The 26,402-nt window shown below is 36.7% G+C and overlaps 1 protein-coding gene across 2 annotated transcripts in view; it reads right to left on the reverse strand.

Annotated features, from left to right (window-relative positions):
* The window catches only part of LOC145267048 (centrosomal protein of 78 kDa-like), a 264,312-nt gene that overhangs the window by 226,339 nt on the left and 11,571 nt on the right, over window positions 1-26,402 (reverse strand). For both annotated transcript variants that reach the window (XM_080122992.1, XM_080122991.1), the window contains exons 4-6: window positions 23,190-23,365; window positions 20,176-20,248; window positions 16,987-17,090 (exon numbers count right to left, since the gene is read on the reverse strand). In XM_080122992.1, coding sequence (XP_079979118.1) covers window positions 16,987-17,090; window positions 20,176-20,248; window positions 23,190-23,365 — 353 coding nt within the window. The remainder of the gene's footprint in view (window positions 1-16,986; window positions 17,091-20,175; window positions 20,249-23,189; window positions 23,366-26,402) is intronic.

The following is a 26,402-nucleotide window of genomic DNA, read 5'->3' on the forward strand; positions in this document are numbered from 1 at the left end:
GTGTTTGTGTGTGTATGATTGTGTGTATGTGTTTGTGTGTGTATGATTGTGTGCATGTGTTTGTGTGTGTATGATTGTGTGTATGTGTTTGTGTGTGTATGATTGTGTGTATGTGTTTGTGTGTGGGTATGTGTTTGTGTGTGCGTGTATGATTGTGTGTATGTGTTTGTGTGTGTATGATTGTGTGTATGTGTTTGTGTGTGTATGATTGTGTGTATGTGTGTGCATGTGTGTGCATGTGTGTGTATGATTGTGTGTATGTGTTTGTGTCTGTGTGTATGATTGTGTGTATGTGTTTGTGTCTGTGTGTATGATTGTGTGTATGTGTTTGTGTGTATGTGTTTGTGTGTGCAAGTATGATTGTGCGTATGTGTTTGTGTGTGTATGATTGTGTGTATGTTTTTGTGTGTGTGTGTGCATGTGTGTATGAGTGCGTGTGTGCATGTGTATATGAGTGCGTGTGTGCATGTGTATATGAGTGTGTGTGTGTGTGTGCATGTGTGTGCGTACGTTACATTGAGCTTAAGAGAATAGCTATGTTTTTAATCAAAGTTTCGTCTTTCAAATATATGAAGCTCTACCTTAATAGATCTCCAAACTGCTAGACTTTGGAACTCCCTTCCAGTTTCCTCCTTTCCCAACAGTACTGACATGCAAAAAGTTCAAGTGTAATATGAATGGACATCTTGCTGCTTAACTCCCTACATAGTATCGCTGCAACTTATCTCCCCAATAGTAGCCTTCTACATCAAACTGGCACTGTGCCTTGTTTGGAAAATAGAATAAACAAAAAAAACTAGCATTTGTTGCAGCAGCAGCCAATGCCACATATGCAAATGACTGAGCCAGTGCGTGAGGTGACGTCGCAGCTGAGGAAGAGAAGGGAAAGAAAAAAGAGAAAAAAAAAAAAAGAGGACACCCGTGGATGGAATGCAACAGGAACACACGTGAGCAGCAGAGGACCGAAAAAAAATTGCATGCCGATGTAAGATGACCATGTGGGCCATGGCGGTGAGAGATTTCAAGCTCTTGTCGAGACGGCAAAGTTTTGTTAAGTGCATGGCAGACAAGATAAACTAAGAGACTTTTAAAACAAGATGTAATGCCTTATTTTGGAAAGTACCATGAATAAATGCCTTTCATTTAAACTGAAAAAAACTGAGTGAAATTTATTTCTGTCTTTTTGTTCCTTTGCGGCTGTCCAGACAACATGTGGGTCCAAGTGTTAAAATGTAACGACACTATTGAAGAAGTTTAACGACTATGTTACACTACTGATGAGACCGATCGAACATACCTTGGTTTTACATTTTCTGTTTCAAAAATGCCAAATTCAAGAAATTTGGCATTAAAAAGGCCAATCAGATCGGCTTTTTCGAATATCATTATAATAATAGATGATCATTGTTGGCAGAACTCGGATACAAATATACATTTTGCTCATTAGGATTCAGCCAGCTCCAGCTACAAAGTGTATTTAAGTGATCCATGAGGCGCAACTTCAAAGTGCATCTTCCCCCGTGAATTAAACGTGAGCCCAGATACCACCCTGGAAATTTCTACGATTCAGCGCGATCATTGTTGTAATGATGTGAGAAAGAAACATGCAGCAGCTCTTCACCACATGTTACAAGCGTTACAACTGTTGCAAGTGTTACAAATGTTACAGGTGTTACATGTGTTACAAGCGTTACAAATGTCACAAGCGTTACACATGTTACAAATATTACAAGCATTACAACTGTTACAAATGTTATATGCGCTACAAATGTTACATGCACTACAAATATTACAAGCATTATAAATGCTACATGTGTTACAAATGTTACAACTGTTACAAGCGTTACAGATGTTATGTAAAAAAAGAGAATATTTGAAAAAAAATGGATAAAAAAATGAACATTGCTTGCCAAGAGGTGCTGCACTGAAGGAGTAAATTAAAGATTGTCTTTTACAACGTGATTTTATTATTTGTATTGAACTATGTAGCACAATATTACTTTCTGAGAATTTATTAGTATTTATTAATTTATCTTATTTGGATCAGTTTTATATTTTAAATACAATAGATACTGTTGTCATAGAAATATTAATAAATTCATGTTTGCTGCATGTTATTGGTTTCAAGTCCTTAACATTTTCAAATTGGTGTTAACATGTCAGACAGTGAAAATGATACTTTGTTTCTACAGTTTCCAACCTTGGCATTCATATGCTAGTTGTGCCTGAGCCACACTGATGCATTACAATCACGACAAAACAGCAGTGCTTGGATGACCTATAAATATGTATGCCTTACAATATATCAACCGTTTTTAGGTTATTTAATACTAAATCAAGTCATTTTGATAAGCTGTTATGCATAAAGTCCTTAATAGTATGAGTACTGATTTTTTTTTTTTGGGGGGGGGGGGTTAGAAACATGATTTTTCACACCTACGAGGTGTCTTCAATAAATTTTCAGACTTTTTTTTTGTACAGGCATTTAAAACTGTCATACTGACACACACACACATATATATATATATATATATATATATATATATATATATATATATATATATATATTTTACATAGGCATCACCACATTATCAAGGCCAAGAGGCCACTCAAGGATAAGAGTCAAAGAGTGTATACTAGACACTGGACAATATAGTAATCATTAGTAATGAAAATTTGGTAAATTTGATAACTTATATAGAACGGCTCGTCAAGAACTTATTTACGTTAGACTTTGAATACAACCATATTGTAGTCAGCCGGAAAGCAGGAAAACGGAAGACAATTCCACAGGCGTGCAGTTCTAAGAAAGAAGCTTTGTTCATGGAATCTATGTTTAGGTTTAGGAACAGATAAAGAGTGGGGGGAATTATTGATAGTGTGTACAGCTAGACGAGTGTTTCTTGTGAAGGTTTGTCGAGGGGGGACCATAGATTGAAGCTCAGTTGAACACTTTCCATGAAAATAACGATACATCAGAGACAAACTCGCAACATCTCTTCTGTGAGATAGAGTTTGCAAGGAAGAGAAAAGGACATCTCCTACGAGGCTACAAAGTCTATTTTGAACTCTATCAAGGCAGGACAAGTCCTTTCTAGCAGCTCCTGCCCAGATGTTGCAACAATATTCCATCCTTGGACGTACCTGGCTCTTATATAGATAGAGAATAGCATCAGCAGTGAAATATTTACCGGATCGATAGAAAGATCCCACCATTTTTCCAGCGGCCTTGGCAACAGATTTGATGTACGTATTCCATTTAAGATCAGGAGTAAAGGTCAAGCCCAGAAGCTTGTCAAAACTTGAGGCCTCCTGAAGACGAGAGCCATTCATTTCAATTGATGCCAGATGTGGATCAGAATGTTGATGATATAAAGAGAGAAGCTTGGTTTTAGATGCATTAAAAGTAACCAGCCACTCTTTTCCCCATTGTACTACGTGCTCAAGATCAGAGGAGAGAGAATTGGAGAGAACTTGGTCGTTTACTGTCTTAGATGTGCTACCATGAATGGTAGTGTCGTCAGCATAAATGTCTACAAATGATGTAAGGATGTGATTTGGAGGATCATTAATGTAGATCGGGAAAAGAGTTGGGCCCAGGATGGACCCCTGAGGGACACCGGCATTAATACTGTGAGCTTCTGATTTTTGCCCCTCAACTACTACTCTTAAGAACCTATCAGTAGAGGTAGGGAGTACTGGGTCGGGTCTTCAGATTTTGGTGGAGACCCCCTCAGATCAAAATATGCACTAAACCTAGGTAAGAATCGAAAAAATTTTGAAAAAAAATCAAAATTCATCTGTTGGCGCCATTTTTTAGATTTTTAGGTTCCGGGGGCCCAAAAACGCCCATTTACCCATCTTTGCAAAAGAAGGGATAAGAAATAGCAGTTGAAACTTAGGTATTTTCACTTCTTTTGACTTGGTCAATGAATTAGGATAGGAATGACACAATGTATAGCTAAATTGAGTTTTATTTTAGCATATAAAAGTCATTTTTAGTACAAAATCGGGATTTTAGCACAATTTTCACGGTGATTTATACCCTAGATGTCATTCATTTTGCGGAAAGAAATACCCTTAATCGTCCAGTGTTCCAAATCTGGTAAATTTTACATAAGAATGTTTCTTACAAAGCTTCATACAAAAATTGTAAGTGTTATTTAACTAGTTTCCCAAGGGGCTTGGGGACTAGTACTAGTAGAATCGAATGATTGATAACATTGCAGTGTTATCTGAGAAAGGATTTGTTTTGTTTATTTGGTCAGTTCAAAATGAGACTCTGAAATGTAGAGTCTCCTTGCTATGTTATTTTTATCATAATCATAGCACACAGTTGAAATCTCCTTCTCCTTGGGTCCATTCATATTTTTATTTGGGTCCATTTTGAATATCCTGACACAGTTATATTTCTCTTTCAGGATTGTATTGAAGAGTCAGCCGGTAGAATGAGTAGTGTTGCAGAGCAGTCCACAACTTTCTCTTTTGGTGATGTTCTTCCTTCAGAATATGAAGTCATTGCTAAAATTCTTGAAGTCGCACCATCTGGACAACCAACTGAAGAGAAAGAGACTAGACTCAGAAAACAAGCTGTGTCAGATTGCGCCAAAGGATTAATGATAACCTGGTCGAAGGTGTTCTCCGCATCTAATGTTCTGTCTGCGAAATCGGTGAAGAAGAAGATTCGCAAATCTTTGCAGTCATACTACAATGCTGTTACAACCAGCAAGAAGAAGAAAAGACGTGCAGAGATTGAGTTTAAGAAGGAACATTCCGAACTCTTCAACATCAAAGGCATGGCGGTAGATCCTGAGAAGTTTGCTCCAGCGGAAAAGATATTCTACTATGATCAGTTGAAAATGAATCGAAATTGGGGAATCGACTTGACACAAGTAGACGAGGAGTTTGAAAAAGAGATGGAGGACATGCGACAAAAAGAAGCAGCTGAGGTAGAAATGATGGAGGATGAACTTTCATACATCATGGATGAGGTGGTTGACACACTCAACAGTACTACAGTAGGTAGTGAAAAGAACAGTCAAGAAGGAGTTAGCATGACTCGTTCAGGTCTGGTTCGAGTTCTTGTAGATTGCGCTGACGCTGCGTCACAAACAGACCAGTCTTTCATACCCCAGCCAGAGATTCGTAAGATTCGAAACTGCACTGAAGCCATCAAAAAAGTTTGTGTGGAAGTCAGTGTGAAGTGTGGAATCTCAGTGAAAAAAGCTATTCTAGCTGTTCAAATAGTCTGCAAAATTCTGTATGGACATAATTTTTATTTGAACAAGGAAGAGGCAGACAAAGCTAATCCTTCTCCTTGCACGTCTTCAACTCCCCCAGAAGTGAGTGATGAAATAATTGAAGATGATGAAGCACCATGTAAAAAGAAGGCCAAGTTAAATCGAAAACCCATGCCCCATTCCAAATCAGATTGGGAAGGTTATAAGAATGTTTTGCCAGCACCAAGAACAATAACTGATTACAAACAAATAATGGCAATTCAAGCCAAATCTGCTGCTGCCAACTTTCTTTATAACAACTCCGACAATTTGAAGTGCCACTTACATTATGACACAACATCACGATGTAAAATTGATGGTGAATGGCCAGCCATTATATTCAATTTCTCTGGAAAAAAAAAAGGTTCTCGCTCCGTCCCCTGTTCTTTGCCTACGAGGATAGAAAGCAAATAGTGAAGCTGCTTGTCGAGACGTTCCATCGTCTAGCAGTTTTGGTGATACCAGAAGATCCTAACATCTCAGTTACGGCTAAAGACTTGTGGGAAAAAGAAAAAATCATCATGACTGATTCAGTTGAAAAAAACTTGAAAATAGAATTTGAAATTGCTCGTGAGTTGAATTCGGAGCACGTTCCCCTTCACACTCTTTGTAAAGCGCATACTGTTGAAGCTTTAGATAGATCAAACCCAGATGATAAGCAAACTATCGATGCAGATCAAATTGTCGAATGCGAAATCAACGGAGACTGGGATGTTCTTTCGGACCGAAACATGCAATTCACACTGCACAACCACAAAGAGATTGCAGCCAAGTTTGATGGATTATTGTAGTGCTTGTAGTGTATATCTGAGTCACTTTTGTTAAGTCTGTTAAGCACTTGGAAATCATAAAAGGACGGGATTATGTTGATTTCGGCCTATTTTCAGCAATTTTAGGTCCAATTTGGCCAAATTCACCCCTAAAATTGCCCTTAAAGACCCCAAGACCTGTCAATAATCATGGTTCTCTGCCTTATATGTGTGTCTGAAGTCATTCATATCCATTGGGAATGAACAAGGATCGATTAAGTGACCGAGAACAGGATTTTGGCAATTTCGTCCTATTTTTGGCAATTTTGGGTCAAAATTTGGTCTATTTCTCTTCAAAAAAGGCCCAAAAAGATCTGAGACCTGTATATAATCGTACTCCAATGTCTATTTTAGGTATCTACAGCAATATATACCTTTATAAAGGTGGACGAGGATAATTTATGTGACTCAAGATGGTTTTTGTGATTTTTGCCTGTTTTTCGGCCAATTTATGGCCAATTTTGGCCATTTTTTGACCGAAATTGACCAAGAATACCACAAAACCTGTTTAAATACATGACCCTGTGTCATTTGAAACTATTTATATCCATTAATGGGCATTGGAGATACACAAGAAGCAAAATTATGCCTTGAAATCACTCATATTGACATTTCGGACACATATTTCTTGAAAAACCAGCCCCAGATCTAAAAAATGCCGCCAACAGATGAAAAATTTTTTTTTTTCAGATTTTTTTTCGATTTTGACCTAGGTACACCTTATATTTTGATTTGAGAGGGTCCCCACCAGATTTTGAAGATGTGACCTTTTTTCGACCCAGTACTCCCTACCTCTACTATCAGAGAGAAATGATTTAATAATTGAGAAGACATTTCAGCTATACCATAGCTAGAGATCTTATTAAGTAAACCTTTATGTCATACCCTATCAAAGGCCTTTGATATGTCAAGAGCAATTGCCCTAGAAAGGTGGCTTCCGTCGAGAAATTTGCTAATCCTATGAGATATAACTGTAAGCACATCTGCTGTAGATCTAGCAGAACGGAAACCATATTGAGTGTCACTAAGAAGGTTATTTTTGTTGAGATGGTTGATTACTTCTGTATTTAACACAGATTCCAACAACTTACTCATGACGCACAGGAGACTTATTGGCCTGTACTGAGAGGGGGATGAGCAATCACCTGAATTCTTAAATACAGGACATACTGATGAGATTTTCCAGGGAGATGGGAAACTATTCTCCTTAAGACAACGTTTAAACAGTTTTGTAAGTATGGGTGCTAGTTCTGGTTGAAGTTTTTTGAGTACTATAATTGGAATACCGTCAGGGCCAGTTGCTTTACTGGAATCAAGGTTTTTTATTAGCTTGGCAACATCACGTACAGATATACGTATATCACATAGCGTGTTTTCTGATACAGGAGGAAATATTGGGGGTTGGCGGCCTTGGTCGCAAAGGGTAGAATCAGCTGCAAAGTTCTTGACAAAGAGTTTGGCTTTGTCTGATGCTGACGAGATTACCTCAGGTCCATTGATAATAGTTGGGATGGAGCACACGCTTCTGTTCAGGATTCTGTTTGCTATTTGCCAAAACTGGTGGGAACCAAGCCACTGCTCAGCTACTTTGGACTTAACAGATTGAGCATACAACTCTCTAGCGTTCTTTATTACTTTCTTACAATATTTGCTGGCAGTTCTGAAAGCGGCTTTAGTTTCGATACATCTATTACGTTGGAAGCAGTGAAAAAGTGATTTCTGTGTGCAATGGCAGCAGCACATTCTGGAGAGAACCATGGCTGGCTGTTAGGTTTTTGCTGAAACTTTTTCGAGGGCATGAAACGGTCAATACCTACAATTAACCATTCCGTCAGGTCTAATACTATAGAGGACACATCCTTTTTAAACATAGAATGCAGAGGTAGATCAGATATAAATGTATGGAAGCTATCCCAGTCAGCCTTAGTGTATCGATATACTGTACGATGGAGAGGTACGTCTGGGGACATATTACATTTCATTTTTATCTTAATTGATACAACAGAGTGGTCAGAAGATCCAAGAGGCGACAGAACAGAAACTGAACATAGTTCAGGGCAAGTTGTGAGAAAAAGGTCTAGCAAGCTCGCATACTGGCCGTCATTATCGGGCACACGGGTGGGTTTCTGAACAATCTGAGTGAGGTCATAGGCAATGGAGAAATCATGACAGAACCTCCCCTCATCATCGGTCTTGTTTGAGTGGGTCAACCATTCGACGTTGTGAACATTGAAGTCTCCACATACGTGAATGTTAGCTGAAGGATAAGCTGATAGAACTTGGTCAATTTTCTCAGATATGCTTTGAAAGATAGTAACTCCGCTGTTGTGGGGGCGATAGAGAGTAAATATAAATGCAGTAGTGTGAGCTAAAGCAACCTGGAAGCACATATAGGGTAAGTTAGGATCTTCCCTGGAGATGCCCCTACCACATGGAAAGCTATCTTTAATATAGGCACATATTCCATGCCCATGGCGATCTTGGGGGTCAGATTTAGAAGTTAAGTTAGAGTATCCTTTAATTGCAAACTCTTCTAGGGAAATAGCCTGTCCAATGCCAGTTTCACTTCAAAATAAAAGGTCTGGTTTAGTCTCCTGTAATTGGGTTTCAACCTCTGGAAGGTTAGAACGTAGACCCCTGATGTTGGAGAAGGAGACATGGTAGTAGGGGTCTAACTACATTTTATTTCAGTATTTAATTTATGTATTATATATATATATATATATATACACACACACATACACCCTGCACTGATGATTCCAGAAAGGATAAAACACTAGTGTATGTAGGTATTTAATAATTATTACAGTAAATAATTATGTCAGCCCCTTGAAGAAACTCGTTTCTCATCATTGAGTACTGTAAAGTTGAAATTAAAGCCAGTCACTTAAGCTCACGTGCGCAGATCATGATGTTATGATCATTAGATTACTCTGATAGACTTTACAGAGATTTTAAAAAAATTTTTTAACTTCCACCATATTTCTCACAGTTGACAGTGGCCGTGTGGATTTGTTCCTTGCTAATAGAGTCAGAGATGGCTTCGTTGCCGGGTTCAAATCTCCCCAACCAATGGTAATTGTGACACCCTACACTGATGATTGCCAAAGAATCAAACACTAGTGTCTGTAGGTATTGAATAATTATTATAATATATATATATATATATATATATATATATATATATATACACGTACACACACAAAGGTGCTTAAAAAACAAGTATACTCCATTAAAAAATCATTCCTCAAAATAACTAGATTCGGCATTAAATAGCCTGAAAAAGGTTGATATGCCGTAAAACAACCAACCCACCAACACACAAGGTGCCTTCAATAAATTTCCAGACTTTTTTTTATAAAAGCATTTAAAATTATCGTAGACTCTTGAAAATTCAGTATATTATTGCTATACATCTTATGAGATGACTGGCCAATTTTTATGATTTCAGGTTCAACTGAACAGCTACAGCAGCAATTGGAATACACTCTACTGAAGCTGGATTGTCACAGCTGGTGAATTTCAAAAATGTAATCTGAACATGAGGACACTTTAGAAGAACGATATGCAATGAAATTCTGTTTTAAACTTGGAAAAATATGTCATGGAAACGTATGAAATGCTTCAGACTGCTTTTGGACTATGCTGCATGAATCAAGCATCAGTTTTTGAGTGGCATAAGAGATTCAAGGAAGGCAGGGAGTGTGTGAGGGATGATGAGAGATGTGGGAGGAGTAAGGAAATCAGAACACAAGTTGATTGGCCAAATAAAGAATTTCATGGATAAGAATCGTCGTATATCTATAGAGACAATAAGTGAACAGTTTGATGTCACAGTGTGGGAACTGTATGCACAATTATTTGCAAGGAACTGAAAATGCAGAAGATTTGCCTGAATGCAACAGTTCACAATTCTATCTTTGTCACAAACTATTTGACCAAGATGGGCATCAAGACAGTTCCTCACCTTCCCTATAATCCAGACCTTGTTCCTTGTGATTTTTGGTTATTCCCTAAGCTTAAGGAAAACCTAAGAGGCTGTCATAATGAGACAATTGAGGAAGTAAATAGAGGGTGTGACAAGGGGCATTAACATGCTCACACAAAAGGAGCCTTCCAGAAATGATTGGAACAGTACAAGTGCATTGCAACTGGAGGAGATTACTTTGAAGGGGACTCGAGCTTCATGTGTGTACCATCAATAAAAGTGCACATACAAAAAAAAAAGGCTGGAAACTTACTGAAGTATTTTTAAAATTATATTAAGTTTAACCTTTCAATGTATGCCCAAAACCATATATATAACATTTGTAGCACATAAATGGGGGGGGGGGGTAGTTCTCTCCCAGTGCAAGAACTGTAACACCAGGGTCGGAAAGTAAAATTGAGAAGTTAGCACTCCCGAGGAGGGGTACTCTGACCTGCAAAAAGTGCCTGGGAAGCCTCGTCAGCATTTTGCAGTAAGGGCGCCTCAGGCGATTAGCAATAAACTAACCCTCTTCTCAAAAAGAGAATGCAAAGCTTGAGAGGGTGGACCTCCTAGAACTGCACAAAAACCAGCATTACACCGCAATCAACATTGACCAGATCAGTACAGGAATGGTTTAATCTCTGTTGATTTTGGAAGGAGCCGAGGATAAAAATCTGTAGGACAATCAAAGTAAATTGTCAAATTTGACTAATTTGCATATTTTGATGGTGGCCATCTTGAATTTATAATGAGGATGGTCATTTTCTCTTGTATATGTTAATACCTTCAAATATTCATTCATGGTGTATGGTTCGGTTGCATTGTTTTATGGTCATCCAAGTTTTTATTCAAGGAGCTGCTCGGCTTGCTCTATCCTGCCTTGATGGAGTCCAAAACAAGCTTCGAAACCTAGTAGGTGATACCCTTTTCTCATCTCTCCAATCTCTTTCCCACAGAAGACAAGTTGCAAGCATGTCTCTTCTATATCATTATTTTCATAGCAAGTCCTCAACTGAGCTCCAATCTATGCCCCCCTCCTTGCCAAACTTTCACAAAAAAAAACACTCAAGTATATACGATTTCTCCTACGCTCTATATGTGCCTAAATCTGAACACAAATTCCATGAACAAAAATTTTTTTTCCTAGAACACCTGTGGAACACTGTTCTGCTGGCATGCTTCCCGGTTGATTACAATATGGTAGCCTTCAAGTCCAATGTAAACAAGTTATTGTAGAGATGTCCCTTTAAATAATCAAATTCTACCCAATTTACATCGTTAACGATTACTACACTACCACCTTACATTCATTAACACTTATCCTCAAGTGGCGTTCGGGCCTTGATAAATGATGACTCCCTTGTACCTATTTACAATGCCTCCCCACGGGACAGAGTTAGACACCAGGGTCGTTTTTTAACGTGGAGAAAAGGTACAAAAATAAAAAAATTGTCTCAGTTGTGAAGGACTACTCCTCCACCGAGAGAGAACAAGAAATGGAAGTGCAGCATCTGAAGAACAGATACTACACTTTGATCTTGACTAAAAGGCCAAGTTACACAAAACAAAAATTTTTTTAATATCTTCCAAAATATGAACTAAATTCTTTCTTGAATATTTTGTTTATTAATTACTTTCTTACATAGATCATTGCCTCCTTTCAGTCTCGAAAGACAAATGACACCCCTGTAAGGATAGCTGCATATGTAATTATGAGGCAAAGGTTGCGCAATCACCAACCACACCTCTCTTGAATCGATACTACTTGAGTCTAGTGGCAATGAGAAGTTTACGATGACTGAAAAGAATGGCGAGATAAACAGAGAGCAAATATAAAACCTGGTATTCCCAAATGGTCACCCATCACGAAACTGCCCAAAATAGTTTTGTGATAAAGGGACGTAATTCTTGTATCCACAATAATTTTATGCAATTTCAGAACAATGTATTTTGATTTTATTTTTAATCTTTAAAAATTATTTTAATGGTATTTTTTATTAATACTTAAAAAAATAATTTAATAGTATTTATTTCGATTTTATTTTTAATACTTCAACACATTTTTACGGGACATGAAGAATAAAATTTCCAAGACATTTTCCTTATTTTCAAGGATTTTTCAAAATAACAATAAAAAATAAGGCCTTTTCAGGGCAAAAGTCAAAATTCAAGAACTTTTCAAGTCTGTACAAACCCTGAAAGATGACTCCCCAAAGCTTTAAAATTAGGTGTAGGAATTATACTTAAAGATAAGCGCTGAAAATGAATTGCGAGCAACAGCCTCTGGAGAAACGGAACAACAACTGCGTATGTTTCTGACGTTTTTTGTTTTTTTTTACACAGTGATCACCACTTATCAAGGCCCGGAAGCCACTCAGAGATAAGGGTTATTGCAAGTACATTACGTTAGTGTGGAGATTTGATGAAGTGTTTACTTAATTAGGAATTTGTTAACGTTGGACTTGAAGACATCCAAGTTGTAGTCTGGTGGGAAGCAGGCAGACGGGACAGAGTTCCACAGGCGTGCAGTTCTAAGAAAGAAGCTTTGTTCATGGAATCCGCATTTTGATTTAGGCACAGATATAGAGTGGGGAAAATTTTTCACAGTGGATTCAGCTAGACGGGTGTTTTTCGTGAAAGATTGGCGAGGGGCAACCAGACATTGGAGTTCAGACGAGCACCTGCCATGGAAATAACAATAAAACAAGGATAGGCTTGCAACGTCTCTTCTGTGGGAGAGAGGTTGCAGGGTAGAGAAAAGGGCATCACCCACTAAGCCACGAAGTCTATTTTGTACTCTGTCAAGGCAGGATAGGCTGTTTTTAGCAGCTCCTGCCCAGATATGGCAACAGTATTCCATCCTTGGACGTACTTGGCTTTTATATAGATAGAGAATTGCATCAGTAGTGAGATATCTTCTGGAGCGGTAGAAGGATCCCACCATCTTTCCAGCGACCTTGGCAACAGACTTGATGTACGTGTTTAGAAATGAGAATTGATAATTCACAATTCCGTTATAGAAAAAAATAGGATTTGCTAATGACAACCTTCTGGAAATTGTGTCATCTGCATGGACCCATGGCATAGTGGATAAAATACTTGGTGATATTCAGTTTTAAGTTACACTCTTCTGGAGGTTGAAGGTTCAATCCTCAGTGTGAGCAACACTCAAAATACAATTGTGGATTACTAGGACTTCTACCCAGTCATGGCTGACGGAATGAGAGTGTGAATTAAATAAAAGATCCCATTCGAAATTCCATGCAGATTCAACAAAAATATTTCCAAGTTTGACAAGATACACCTGAAGTGAAGAATTGTTTCGGAGATGGGTATATTTGCCGATGACACCACTCTCCATAACAGGCACGAGGAGAAAACAAATGAACACATATCTAAGGAAATGGCAGAATCACTAGAGGATGACCTCCAATCTGAAGTGGAATGGGACAAAAATGGATGGTCACATTCAATGCTGCCAAGACTAATCTTGTTTCCTTCAATAATTACAAGAAACGTTCTCTACCACCAATAGCAATGGCCAAGAACACATACTTCTTTTAAACTCCTCGGCCTAACGTTTACAGGGAACATGAACTGGAATAGATACATTGAGAGCATTGCCAAGGCTGCTGCAAAAAAGGTGGGCTCTCTCTACCGTGCTAGAAAACTACTTACGCCTGAAAGTATCCTGTACCTCTACAAGGCCACCATTTTGTATGGAGTACTGTTGTCATCTGCTGCTTGTCTCTCACTCCTGGACAGGGTTCAAAAGAGAGTTGCCAACCTGACAGGTCCTGAACTATCATCTAGGCTTCAGCCTCTGTCCCATCGATGAAATGTTGCATCCCTCTGCCTGTTCTACAAATACTTTGACTGTGAATGCTCTGACGAACTAAAAGCACTTGTACCTCCTCGACATGACTACCCCTGACAAACCCAACAAACAACTAAGTCCACCTAAGCCTTTTTTTTACTCCAATAGTTTCTTCCCCAGAACTGCAAGTCTTTGGAACTCTCTTCCGGGATTCTGCTTTCCCAAATGCAGAAATTCAAGTGTAATGTGAACAACCATCTTGCTACTCAACTCCCTTCATAATGCCCCTGCAAATTATATCCCCAATAGTAACCCCCTACTTCAAAGTGGCACTGTGCCTTATTTGGGGTGAAAATTGATTAAAAAAAAAAAACAGGTAGGTTGGAGGTTACATTGACTGATATATGAAAATAACACTCAGTAGTTCGAATATTACAAAGAACTGAACATTTTTACGTAAGCAAGTAATAAACAAGCTAAGCATACGGAGTCACCCTCCACAAGTGAATAAGTTTGGTTTGGTTTGGTGGTTTTATTTAACGGCATATCAACACTTTACAGGTTATTTAATGCCGAATCCAATTATTTTGAAAACAGTATTCATGTTGCATCCAGTTATTTTGTAGAAGGTTTTTATTTTCCAAGCTTTTTGTATCTTCAATTGTTAGTTTATAGTGTTTGGTTTGGTTGTTTTATAGCAGATTTTATCGTTTTTGTTATTTAAATAGAGTATATTTGTTTTTTAAGTCGGATTCTCTTTCATCCATAGTTGGGACCCTAACAGGTACTACCACTCCAGGTCAGAGTAGACCTGGGAGCAATGGCAATTAAAGGGTGGCTCCACACTCCCAAAGGCCTGCAAGCAGGAGCCTCACCATCAAATATAGTTTTAGGTTATATCCAAGACCATTGTATAAAGGGTTCTTTTTAAATTTTTTTATAAAGGCCAATTTTTTTAAGATATGTGAGTATGGTGTGGGGATTGTTTTTATCAAATAACGCTTTAATATTGTTTTCTTTATAGAATCGATTTCTTACTGTTACAAAATCAGTACATTCAATGATTATGTGTTTGATTGTGAGTGGTGTTTGACAAGGTATACAGATGGGTTGGCTTTCTTTTTTTTTAGGAGATATGAGTGGGTTAAGTGAGTATGGCCTATTTTTATTCTTGTTAGTTTGACTTCTTTTCTGTTTAATTTCATATTTTGTTCTTGTTTTTTGATTTTTGGCATGATTTCATGAAGTTTATTGTTAGGGTGTTCATTCCAGTAAGTTTGCCATTTCTCTGTTGTGTATTCGTTGATACGTCTTTTTAGATCCATGTATGGAATTTTAAAATTTGCATCGATTGGGAGATTTAAGGCGTTTTTTGCTGCTGAGTCTACTAATTCATTACCTTTAATACCGGAATGGCTCAGTATCTAGCAGAAAATGATTTCTTTTTTACTGTTTGGTTCAGTTAATTTTTGGAGTAATTTTGCGATTGGGGGTTGTCCATCTTTTTATTTTTAATCGCTTTTAGAGTAGATTGGGAGTCTGAAAGGATTATAAATTTGTTTTTTTTTGTTATTGGAGGCGAGTTTGAGAGCTAGGATTAGAGCATGTATTTCAGCACTGAAGATTGAGGTTTCTTTTGGGAGGTTTGATTGTTTTTTGATTGATTTATTGAGTATTGCTGCACTGGCTGTTGCGTTGTTTTGTTTAGACCATCTGTATAGATGTGTGTGTGGTGCAATGGGAGAGGGAAAAGGGTTACAATATTTAAGTTTGGTATATTTTAAGTTAAGAAACCACTCAAGAAGTGGGGGAGATAGAAAACGAAAGGGGAAATGGGAAGAAAGAAAAAGGGAAAAGGTGGGTCGTCGTTTTTGTTTTTGGTTTTGCAGAACATGATTAAGTTTTTCAAAAGGAAGCAGAAAAACAAAAAGCATCAATGTTAGGTGCATTTCGTCTCAGGAAGCCAATATCTTCAGACAGCCTAATCTGGTAGCACCAAGAATAAGTTTGGAAAGAGAATTTTGAAAGTGACCAAGATAAAGAAGAGGACTGCTGTGTCAAGGAAGGTGAATGCTGTAAAGTGCAGACAAATGAACGGGCGAACGATTATAGCGCAATTTTACCACTATAATGTGCCTTAGAGGGAGTGGGGGGGAGGGGGTGCAGCCAGAGTTATCACGGAAAATCCGTTCAAGCAAAAATTTACTTTCACCATGATTAATATTTGTGCAAATTTTTTTTTTGAATACAAGGAGGGGTTATTGAGAAAAATGTGAATAAACGAACAGACAAACGATTTGGGAGGCAATTTTATGCCTATAATGGCTCCTGAGTGGGGAGGGGGGGGGGCAACCAGAGTTATCCCGGAAAATTCATTGCGGTAGAAATTTACTTTCACCATGATTAATATTTGTGCAAAATTTTTGTTTAAATACAAGGAGGTGTTATTGAGAAAAATGTGAATAAACGAACAGACAAACGATTTGGGAGGCAATTTTATGCCTATAATGGCTCCTGAGTGAGGGGGGGGGGGGTGCAACCAGAGTTATCCCGGAAAATTCATTCCGGTACAAATTTACTTTCACCATGATTAATGTGTGTGCAAAATTTTTTAAAAATCCAAGGCGCGGTTATTGAGAAAAGTGTACACAAACGGACGGACGAATGGAAGTGAATTACTAGGTTCAATCCCTCCTTTGTAAAGGGAACAAAAATGATATACAAAAAAAGTAGAAGAATAGATAAATGGAGAAATTTGAATTAGAAGTAACAGCTTTTGAAGAAAAGGAACAACAACTGTGTGTATTAATTTAACATTTTTACTTAAGCAAGTATTAAAAAAAATGATATACAAAAACACAGAAGGATAAATAAATGCAAAGAGTTGAATTAATTTCAATAACATCAGTGAATTATTTCATAACACTGAACCATCACAGTGCCATCGCTCACTTCAACCGCCGAGCCATCTGGTGTCGTCCAGAAGACATATTATCCACCATTAGAACAATTACAAGTTATAGAAAAGCAACAAAAATTTAAAGTTGCCGTAAAAAAGAAAAAAATAAAAACATGTTAGAAGATGAGAGAAAATATTGTGTCCATACCTACCTTAATAATCCGAGCAAATATATCCGCTCCTTGTGATGTAAGATTACAGCCAGTCAAATTGATGGTGTTCAGTGTCAAGTTGTTTTTGATTGCACGGGCAATCGCTGAGAGAAGAAAAACAAGCAAGAGAAAACATTTTCCGTAAATTTTGGTGCATGCTAATATTAGGTAGAATACAGAAAAATCTTTATGATGTACTTAGCTGTCATGGAACAAAAATGTCATATTCCAAAAATCACATATACTGATCAAGTAGTTTTATTTTTTAGAAAGAAAATCATTTTGAAAAGATTTAAAACAATGTAAAATCGTTGGTTCTTCTTTGTTATTGAAGTGGAGTTCGAAAAATTAAATATTGAATTTCAAGAGAAACGAATGGTATCTAATGAAATGTCATGTCGCAGTAATGAAAATATTTTAAAATTACGAAAAGCGATAAGGTGGAAAATGAGTTATTAATAAACACAGTTTTCGAAAACACTTAGCAAGCTATTCTAATAGTTTCTTCCCTCGAACAGCTAGACTTTGGAATTCCCTTCCTGCTGTCTGCTTCCCTGGCTGTACTGATATGCAGAAGTTTAAATGTAACATAAACAAATACCTTGTTAATCTTTCCTAAACATGGCCCCGAATAGTAGTCCCTTACGTCCAAGTGACGATATGCTTTGTAAGGGGTGAACATGAGTAAAAAAAAAAAAAATAAAATAAAGTTTTGCTAAATTGGCCAAAGATTTTCAGTTTTCAGAAAATATTTACCTCCCTTTTGTTACGATTCCAACTCGCTATCTTTTTTTTTTTTCTCTCACAAACCTCAATTTTTTGCTAAGTCTTTGGAAAACTATTTGCATTAATAATAATAATTTTATTACCTTATCGTTTTTCATAGTTTTTGGATATATTCATTATTACTGTGATATGACAATCAAGTAGATAAGATTGGTTTCACTTGAAATTCAATATTTATTTCGTTTAAGCGCCTATTAATATATTAAAACATTATTATTATTAAAACATTATTATTATTATTATATAATTAACTATGTCTGCACAAACTGGACAACTATCGTCTAATAAGTTGCGCACGTTTTCAACGTCACAAATTGTGTCTTCAATTAATGTTTTTACGCAAAGTCGAACGTTCATTTGATACATTACCAAACAAACACGAAAAAGAACCTAGCCAAAGGGAGATAACTTTTCAAGCACTACAGATTGTGGTGCAAAATATGAAATCTGGATTATTCCCCTTGAACCATTTTTATTTTCCGAGTAGAAGGCCAAACAAGATTTAAACGTTCCAGTTTTGGTCATTGGTTGTGATAATTACTTTTTGTTCTTGTCCAGAATTCTTCTTATATTTGGAAACAAAAACAAGAAAACGTCTTTAAGTATAAACTCATGACGAAAGGAAAATATCATATACCAAAAATTATGTAAATTGATAAAGTCGTTTTATTTTTATAAAAGAAAATTATTTGGAAGCAAAATTAATTGGAATTCGTAGGTATTACAACATAAATCCCGCAAATTTGAATTATTGTTGAGTTATCTCCTTTACTTTTTTAGATTTTTTTTTTTTTTTCAAAATGACAGGCTAAACAATAACTCCTTGGATACTCAATTTTTATTTTATTTAAAAAATAAAACTACTGGATAAATTTACGTAATTTTTGGAAGACGATTTTTTTTTTTTTTTTTTACAAAGGAATCGCTACTTATCAAGGCCCAGAGGCCACTCGAGGATAAGGGTTAAAGAGTGCACAGTGGTCAAAGGGCCAATATCATAGTTATCATTAGAAGTGTAAATTTGGTAAATTGGATTACTTAAGAGAAATGGCTTATCTTGGAATATGACTTGTTTACGTTGGACTTGAAGACGGCCATATTGTAGTCAGCTGGAAAGCAGGTGAACGGAAGAGAGTTCCACAGGTATGCAGTTCTAAGAAAGAAGCTTTGTTCATAGAATCTACGTTTATGGAGTTCAGCACTTATCAAGGCCCAATGGCCACTCGGGGATAAGAGTTCTTGTGTGTACAGTAATTAAAGGGATAGTGTAGCAATAGTATTGGAGAATTGGTAAGGTGTCATTACTTAGGGGGCAGTTCATCAGGAATTTGTTTGTGTCGGACTTGAAGACATCCAGGTTGAAGTCAGGAGGGAAACAGGCAAGCAGAACAGAGTTCCACAGGCGTGCAGTTCTAAGAAAGAAGCTTTGTTCATGGAATCTACGTTTTGATTTAGGCACAGATAGGGAGTGGGGAAAATTTTTGCCGGTGGTTTCAGCTAGACGGGTGTTTTTTGAAAAAGATTGGCGAGGGGGGACCAGAGAGTGGAGCTCAGACGAGCACTTTCCATGGAAATAATGATAGAACAACGATAGGCTCGTTACGTCTCTTCTGTGGGAAAGAGGTTGCAGGGTAGAGAAAAGGGCATCCCCCACCAAGCCACAAAGTCTATTTTGTACTCTGTCAAGGCAGGATAGGTTGTTTTTAGCAGCTCCTGCCCAGATGTGGCAACAGTACTTCATCTTTGGACGTACTTGGCATATATTGGTATAGACGAACACTTGCCATGAAAATAACGATAAAGCAGAGACAGGCTTATAACATCTCTTTTGTGGGAAAGAGGTTCAAGGGCATCCCCACTCGGCTACAAAGTCTATTTTTAACTCTTTCAAGACAGGATAGTCTTTCTAGCAGCTCCTGCCCAGATCTGGCAATAATACTCCATCCTTGGACGTACCTGGCTCTTATATAGATAGAGAATTGCATCAGCAGTGAGATATCTACTGGATCAATAGAAGGATTCCATAATTTTTCCAGCGGCTTTGGCAACAGATTTGATGTATATGTTCCATTTCAGATCAGGAGTAAAGGTCAAGCCTAAAAGCTTGTCAAAACATGGAGCCTCCCCAAGACGAGAGCCATTCATTTCAATTGATGCCAGATTTTGTTTTGTCATGCATATAAATGCATTTCGTCAGCATATAGATATTTTTTTTAATTTTCGTTTTTTTAATTGTTTTAGAAGACAGAAGATATTCTTCTATGACAAACTTTTTGGTGTTTAGTTAGTTAGAGTTAAAAGGGAAAAATACAGAAAAATCTTTACTCGTCATGGAACAAAGACGTCATATTCCAAAAATCATGTAAATTGATCAAGTAGGTTGTTTTGTGTGTTGATACTTACTTTCTAAGCCATTGTCACCTATCTTGCAGTATGAGAGAGACAAGTAATTCAGAGACGAGTTCTTATTTAAGCCCTTAAAAAAAAAATAAAATGAAATAAAAAGAAATAAAAAAAAATAAATAAAATGAAAAATATCAGATAATAATTTGCATGCAAAATCATTTTGTTTTTATTCTAGAATTGTCACTTCCAGCCATAATTTTAAAAATTAAAAAAGAAAAAGTTTTAATTTTCAATATTTGTGCTAACTAGCAATTCTATAGCATTTCTATATTTCTATGAAGGCCACTCCAAAAGTAAAGCCTCTTATTGTTTTAAACTCAAAAAGTTGAAGAGCTACAAAGACAGGAGTGGTACAATTAAAACAAGCAACCATTTGTGCTTCAGAATTTATTTTTCTACATAGTAAACACCATTCTCAATGCACTTTTGCCAGGAATTCAATGACACATCTCTGCTTCTGATGCATGTCCATGGCAGAGGTTGCTTTCTTATAGTCTCACACCGTCAATATCTGCAACAGAGACGAAACTTTTATATCATGAATGCAGAAGTTCAGTCATCATAACAATGCAATTTGTAATCTGCTTTGATTCATTTCGATGGAATAAAAAATAGGAGGCATTACTTTTGGAACACTCCTCGTATTTCGCGAGCTATTTTCTCTGGAAAGAAAAAAAATCTCATTTTCGAAACTCCATGGAATAAAGAAAATCTTTCATTATATTCCTTGTTTTTGAACATTTGATGAATTAAGATATTTTTTTTAAAATTTGTACATAATTTTATTTTTCTGCTTTTAATATCAAGCACTTTTTTTTATCAAGATGGGATCTAATTTATGCAAAAAAAAAAAAAAAAAATGATTTATTTACATTTTTGTTCTGGCAAAAGTTTTGTAAATTGAAATCTTACTTTCAAATGAAATAATTTAAATTCATTAGAAAATTTTTTTTTTCTCAGTATCCGTTAAAATTTGGAATTTTAAACGCAATACAAAAAAATAAAGTAGTGAAAAGTACTTTATGTGATAGTATCGACATTGCCCCATCTTTACTCCTTCCCAAAGGATTGGGATAAGGGGGGGGGGGAGTAAGTATGACAAAAGACAAAGAGGAAAAAAGTTTCTTGGATGAACAAAAGTATAGAAAATGGGTTTATCGACAGAACAATGAAAAGGAAGTTGTTCACCGAGGTAGACAAAAAAGAGCTTAGGTGGGATTGTAAAAATGTGAACAAATGAATAGATGAATGATTTGGGGACAATTTTACTCCTATAATAGCCCCTAAAGGATCAACTAGAGTTATCCTGGGAAATCCATTCTGGCAAAAATTTACTTTCACCATAACTAATGTTTGTGCAAAATTTAAAAAAAAAAAAAAAAATCCAAGGCGTGGCTATTGAGAAAAGTGTGCATGGATGAACGGGAATGAATTACTAGGTCCAATCCCTTCCTTTGTCGGGAGACCAACAAAGATATAGAAAATAGGTTTATCAACAAAACAATGAAAAGGAAGTTGTTCACCAAGGTAGACAAAGGAGAGCTTAGTTAGGGTTGTAGATGCCAGGAACAAAAAGACCAGATATATTTTTAAAGTTAATTTTAAGAGTGGCTGAGTTTTATGACAGCATAGAGGGTTAGTGACGTTCAACAATAGTTACAGTTAATTAAAATATAATATTTATTACGACCTGGTAATGCTGGGTGGCCTGCAAGTATGTATATAAAACTCTGTGCATCTTGTCTTCGACGATCGGGTAATTTCATCTTTTAAAAAAGGGATTACAGGTGAATACATACAGTGGCGCCAAAAAGAAAGAAAGTCCGCACTTGTTTTTTTGTTTTCTTTTTAAAACCTCAAATTTAAGCTAAATTGAATGTAACTGTTTAAATAACCTATACCTTATTTGATTCGCCTTTTATTCCTCTATAATTTTACCTGTTCATATTTGACTTTTAATTGAAGTATCCTAGTGTTCACGTCCATTTAAAAAATTAGCTTAAAATCAAGAAGGCAAAAAGAAACTCTGCAACAAGAAATGAGCTTAAGATCTTGCTGTTATTTCAGATCACTTGAAACCACAGCAGCTAGTTTTAGTCTCCCCTACATCAAGGCCAGAGGTTTGGGATATATATATCTCATATATTTGACTTTTAATTGAAGTAAAATTAGTTATTAATGAAGATAATTTTTGTTAATTGTCTTCAAGAACTAAGTTTTGCTAAAAATAAAATTCAAAGTCTTTGGTTATTATTTATTAGTCTTAGGTAAATATTTTCTGAAAATTTTGAAAATCTTCGGTTAATTTAGCAAAACTCTTTTTTTCTTTCTCTCCCATAGAGAAATGATATGAGAATAATATGATGGATGTGTAATGTGAGCTTTAAAAACGAATTTAGATCTGATGATTTCAGAGAAAGATTAAATATGAACAGTATAGAGAGAGTTAAGTTGTATGGCGACATTAAAAGAACGGGCAAAAGTTAGTTTGGATAAAGCTGAGGAAAACATGAGAAAACGATGGAATTGAAAGATAAATAAAGCAAGAACGGATTCGAGATGTGTCAATTTAGAATCCGATTTCTAAAAGCAGTCCAACACATGCCAGCATGTAAAACAAATGATAAACAAAATATGATGATGATGATGATGATGATTATACTGATGATTATAATGATGGTGGTGATGATGATGATGATGATGATGGTAATAATGATGATGATTATACTGATGATTATAATGATGGTAATGATGATGATGGTGGTGATTATAAGGGTGGTGGTGGTGGTGGTGGTGGTGGTGGTGGTGGTGGTGGTGGTGGTGGTGGTGATGATGATGATGATGATGATGATGATGATGATGGTGATGATGATGGTGATAGTGATGATGATGATTATAATGATGATGATAATGATAATAATGACAATGATGATGATAATGATAATATATGATAATGATGATGATGATAAAGATGACGTCTTCATCCGTAAAATACCATAAAAACAACTAACCTTTGCCAAATAAAGAATATCTGATTCTCGAAGCGGCAAACCTTGTAGCTTAAGGCAGGCCAAGGCGGGGCTGACCAGCAAGCATTTCTTGATGGCTTTGCATAACTCATGATTCACTTCCTTCCCTCGGATCGCAGGCTGCTTATGCTTAGACTTGGGAGCATGATTTTCTTTGCCTAAATGAAAAACATTTTGGATAAATTGATAAGGTGAGATTTCTAATTTTTATCTGTTCATTTAATGATGAAAATACGTTTTCAAACTTAAAATCATCCTTTCTGACATCACAAAGATATAGCATCAACCATTATATCACAAAGGTATAGTGTTAACATTTATGACATCACAAAGGCATAGTATAAACCTTAATGAATCACAAAGGCATAAGATCAATTTTTATGACATCACAAAGGTATGGTATCACAAATGTATAAGATCAACATTTATGACATCACAAAGTTATAACATCAACCAATCATGTATAAATGTCGCCTCAAGTCAAGATACCATACTATACTACAAAGAAGGCGATAATGCCTGGGAGGATAGTCTCATGGCAACATAAGAAATAAATACCATATTAAAACACTGAGAATCTTGCTTCTTTGTATGCACAAAGTGAATGAGATGAGAAATGGTGGGAGAAGGGGAATAGGGGTTAGGTATTCAACACAAATGTCTCATGCGAGTTCAATTCCCTAAGCAGGCCAGTAAACTTTCATTTTTATCTTTAATCCCATAGACAAAAAATAAATTTTAGCATTACATAGTATCATAGAAGTTTTGTTACCATGGTGATACCATTGGAGCACAGGGAGGAGCAGGTGCTAGCATGATTGCAAGAATTAGGAGTGGATGGTCTAAGTTCAGAGAACTTCTGTCATTACTAACTAGCAGAGCGTTATCATTGTTGACCAAGAAGAGAGTCTATTAGACATGTATATGCAGTTTAATGATGTATGGAAGTGAAAACTGGCCGATGAAGATTAAAGACATGTATTGAAGACGCGTTGTATGGTGAGCAGGGTTGTGGAGTCGGAGGGAGTCAGAGGTTTTAGCTGGAGTTGGAGTCAAAATCGAATTTCTAAGAGTACTAGGAGTCAGAGTCGGAATTTTTTATCCAACTCTGACTCCTTAGGTCCAATAAATTTTTTTTTTTTTACATGGTTTTCCTGTTTGTTTTTTTTTGTATGGTTTTGCTTCTATTTTTGGAGATATATCATATTTTGTACTGTAATGCTTCTACTTCATCAAGATATTTCGGTCCATCGGATCCCTGCAAATCTTGTCTGGACAGCTGTTTTCATTTTGGTCATGACATCACACAGGATCAATGAAAATTCTGTGAGTGAGATCATTGTGGATTACATTGGTTAGCAATCGGATTGTAATCCAAAAGTTATCCAGTTCCTGAATCAAACAACTATCTATGGCAACACATCAAAGGCTGTAAATGGCAACGATCTGTCTGATTCTCTCTCCTCAGATCTTGAGCACGTGGTTCAGTGGGGGAAGAGGTGGCTGGTTACCTTTAATGCATCTAAGACCAAGCTCCTATCTTTACATCATAAACGCTCTGATCCCCATCTGGCATCGATTGAAATGAATGGCTCTCAGCCAGGGGAGGTCCCATGTTTTGATAAGTTTCTGGGTTTGACCTTTACTACTGATCTGAAATGGAACATGTACATCAAGTCTGTGACCAAGGTCGCTGGGAAAATGGTGAGATCCTTCTACCACTCCAGAAGATATCTCACTACTGATGCAATTCTCTATCTGTATAAAAGCCAAGTACATCCAAAGATGGAGTATTGCTGCCAGATCTGGGCAGGAGCTGCTAAAAACAGTCTATCCTGCCTTGACAGAGTACAAAATAGATTTCGTGGCTTGATGGGGGATGACCTTTTCTCTTCCCTGCAACCTCTCTCCCACAGAAGAGACGTTGCAAGCCTGTCTCTGTTTTATCGTTACTTCCATGGCAAGTGCTCGTCTGAGCTCCATTCTCTGCCCCACCCCCGCCAATCTTTCATGAAAAACACTAGACTAGCTGAAACCACTGTCAATAATTTTCCCCACTCTTTATCCATGCCTAAATCAAAACATAGATTCCATGAACAAAGCTTCTTTCTTAGAACTGCACGGCTGTGGAACTCTCTGCCGCTTGCCTGTTTCCCCCCCGAATTCAACTTGAATGTCTTCAAGTCCAACACAAACAAATTTCTGATGAACCGCCCCCCCCCGTTAAGTAATGACACCTATCAAAACCCCAATACTAACTATTACTACAATACTATCTATAACTGATAGTATTGTAGTAATAGTACACACAATAACCCTTATCCCCGAGTGGCTCCTGGGCCTTGATAAGTGGTGATCCCCATGTAAAAAAAATAAGTAAATAAATAAATTTGGCAATTGGATTAGTCCGGGATCGAGCTGAAATTAGAACTTTATCTTAAAAAAGCGGACCTAAATAAATAAGAAGCAACCCATGCTACTACAGTCATTTATAGTTTTTTCCTATTTTTCCTCTGTTCCTCTTTCCATAAAGGCAATATTATCATTAAAAAAAAATGTCTTCTCTGTAGAATATGTGTCTTTATTTCCCTCTTCTGATGAGAAGCATTTGGCTTCAAAATGCCATGGCCTAAAGAGGTTTCCCTATTGAACTGATAGCATAACAAAAATTTCATTGTAAATTTTTTATTCCTTTGTTATCTTATTCTATGAAGCTGGTTGAGTGTATATGTGAGTATATTTATCATACAAGTGGAATATTTAAATGTAAAAAATAATATACATGAAAAGTATTTACAAAAAGGTTGCTGAATAGGTGTGGGAGGCTGGTATATGGATCTGCAGAATAGATTTCCACATAGGGGTCAAAGAGTCGGGAGTTGAAGATATCAAAGGAGTCAGAGTCCGCATCCTAGGAATTCTAGGAGTTGGAGTCAGACTTTTACCATCCGACTCCGTAATCCTTATGGTGAGAAATGATATGAGTATGAGAATGATACAATGAATATGTAATGCAAAGTCTTAAAGACAGGCTTAGATCTGATGACTTCAGAGGAAAATTAAATCTAGACTGTAAAGCACGCAGGCTAGGAGACTTTGATAGTATAGTCACTATTTAATTACTCCTGGACAGGGTTCAAAAGAGAGTCGCCAACCTGATAGGACCTGAACTGTCATCTAAGCTTCAGCCTCTGT

Source organism: Euprymna scolopes, chromosome 42, assembly GCF_053919585.1.
Source record: "Euprymna scolopes isolate OS-2025 chromosome 42, ASM5391958v1, whole genome shotgun sequence".
Lineage (NCBI taxonomy): Eukaryota > Metazoa > Mollusca > Cephalopoda > Sepiida > Sepiolidae > Euprymna > Euprymna scolopes.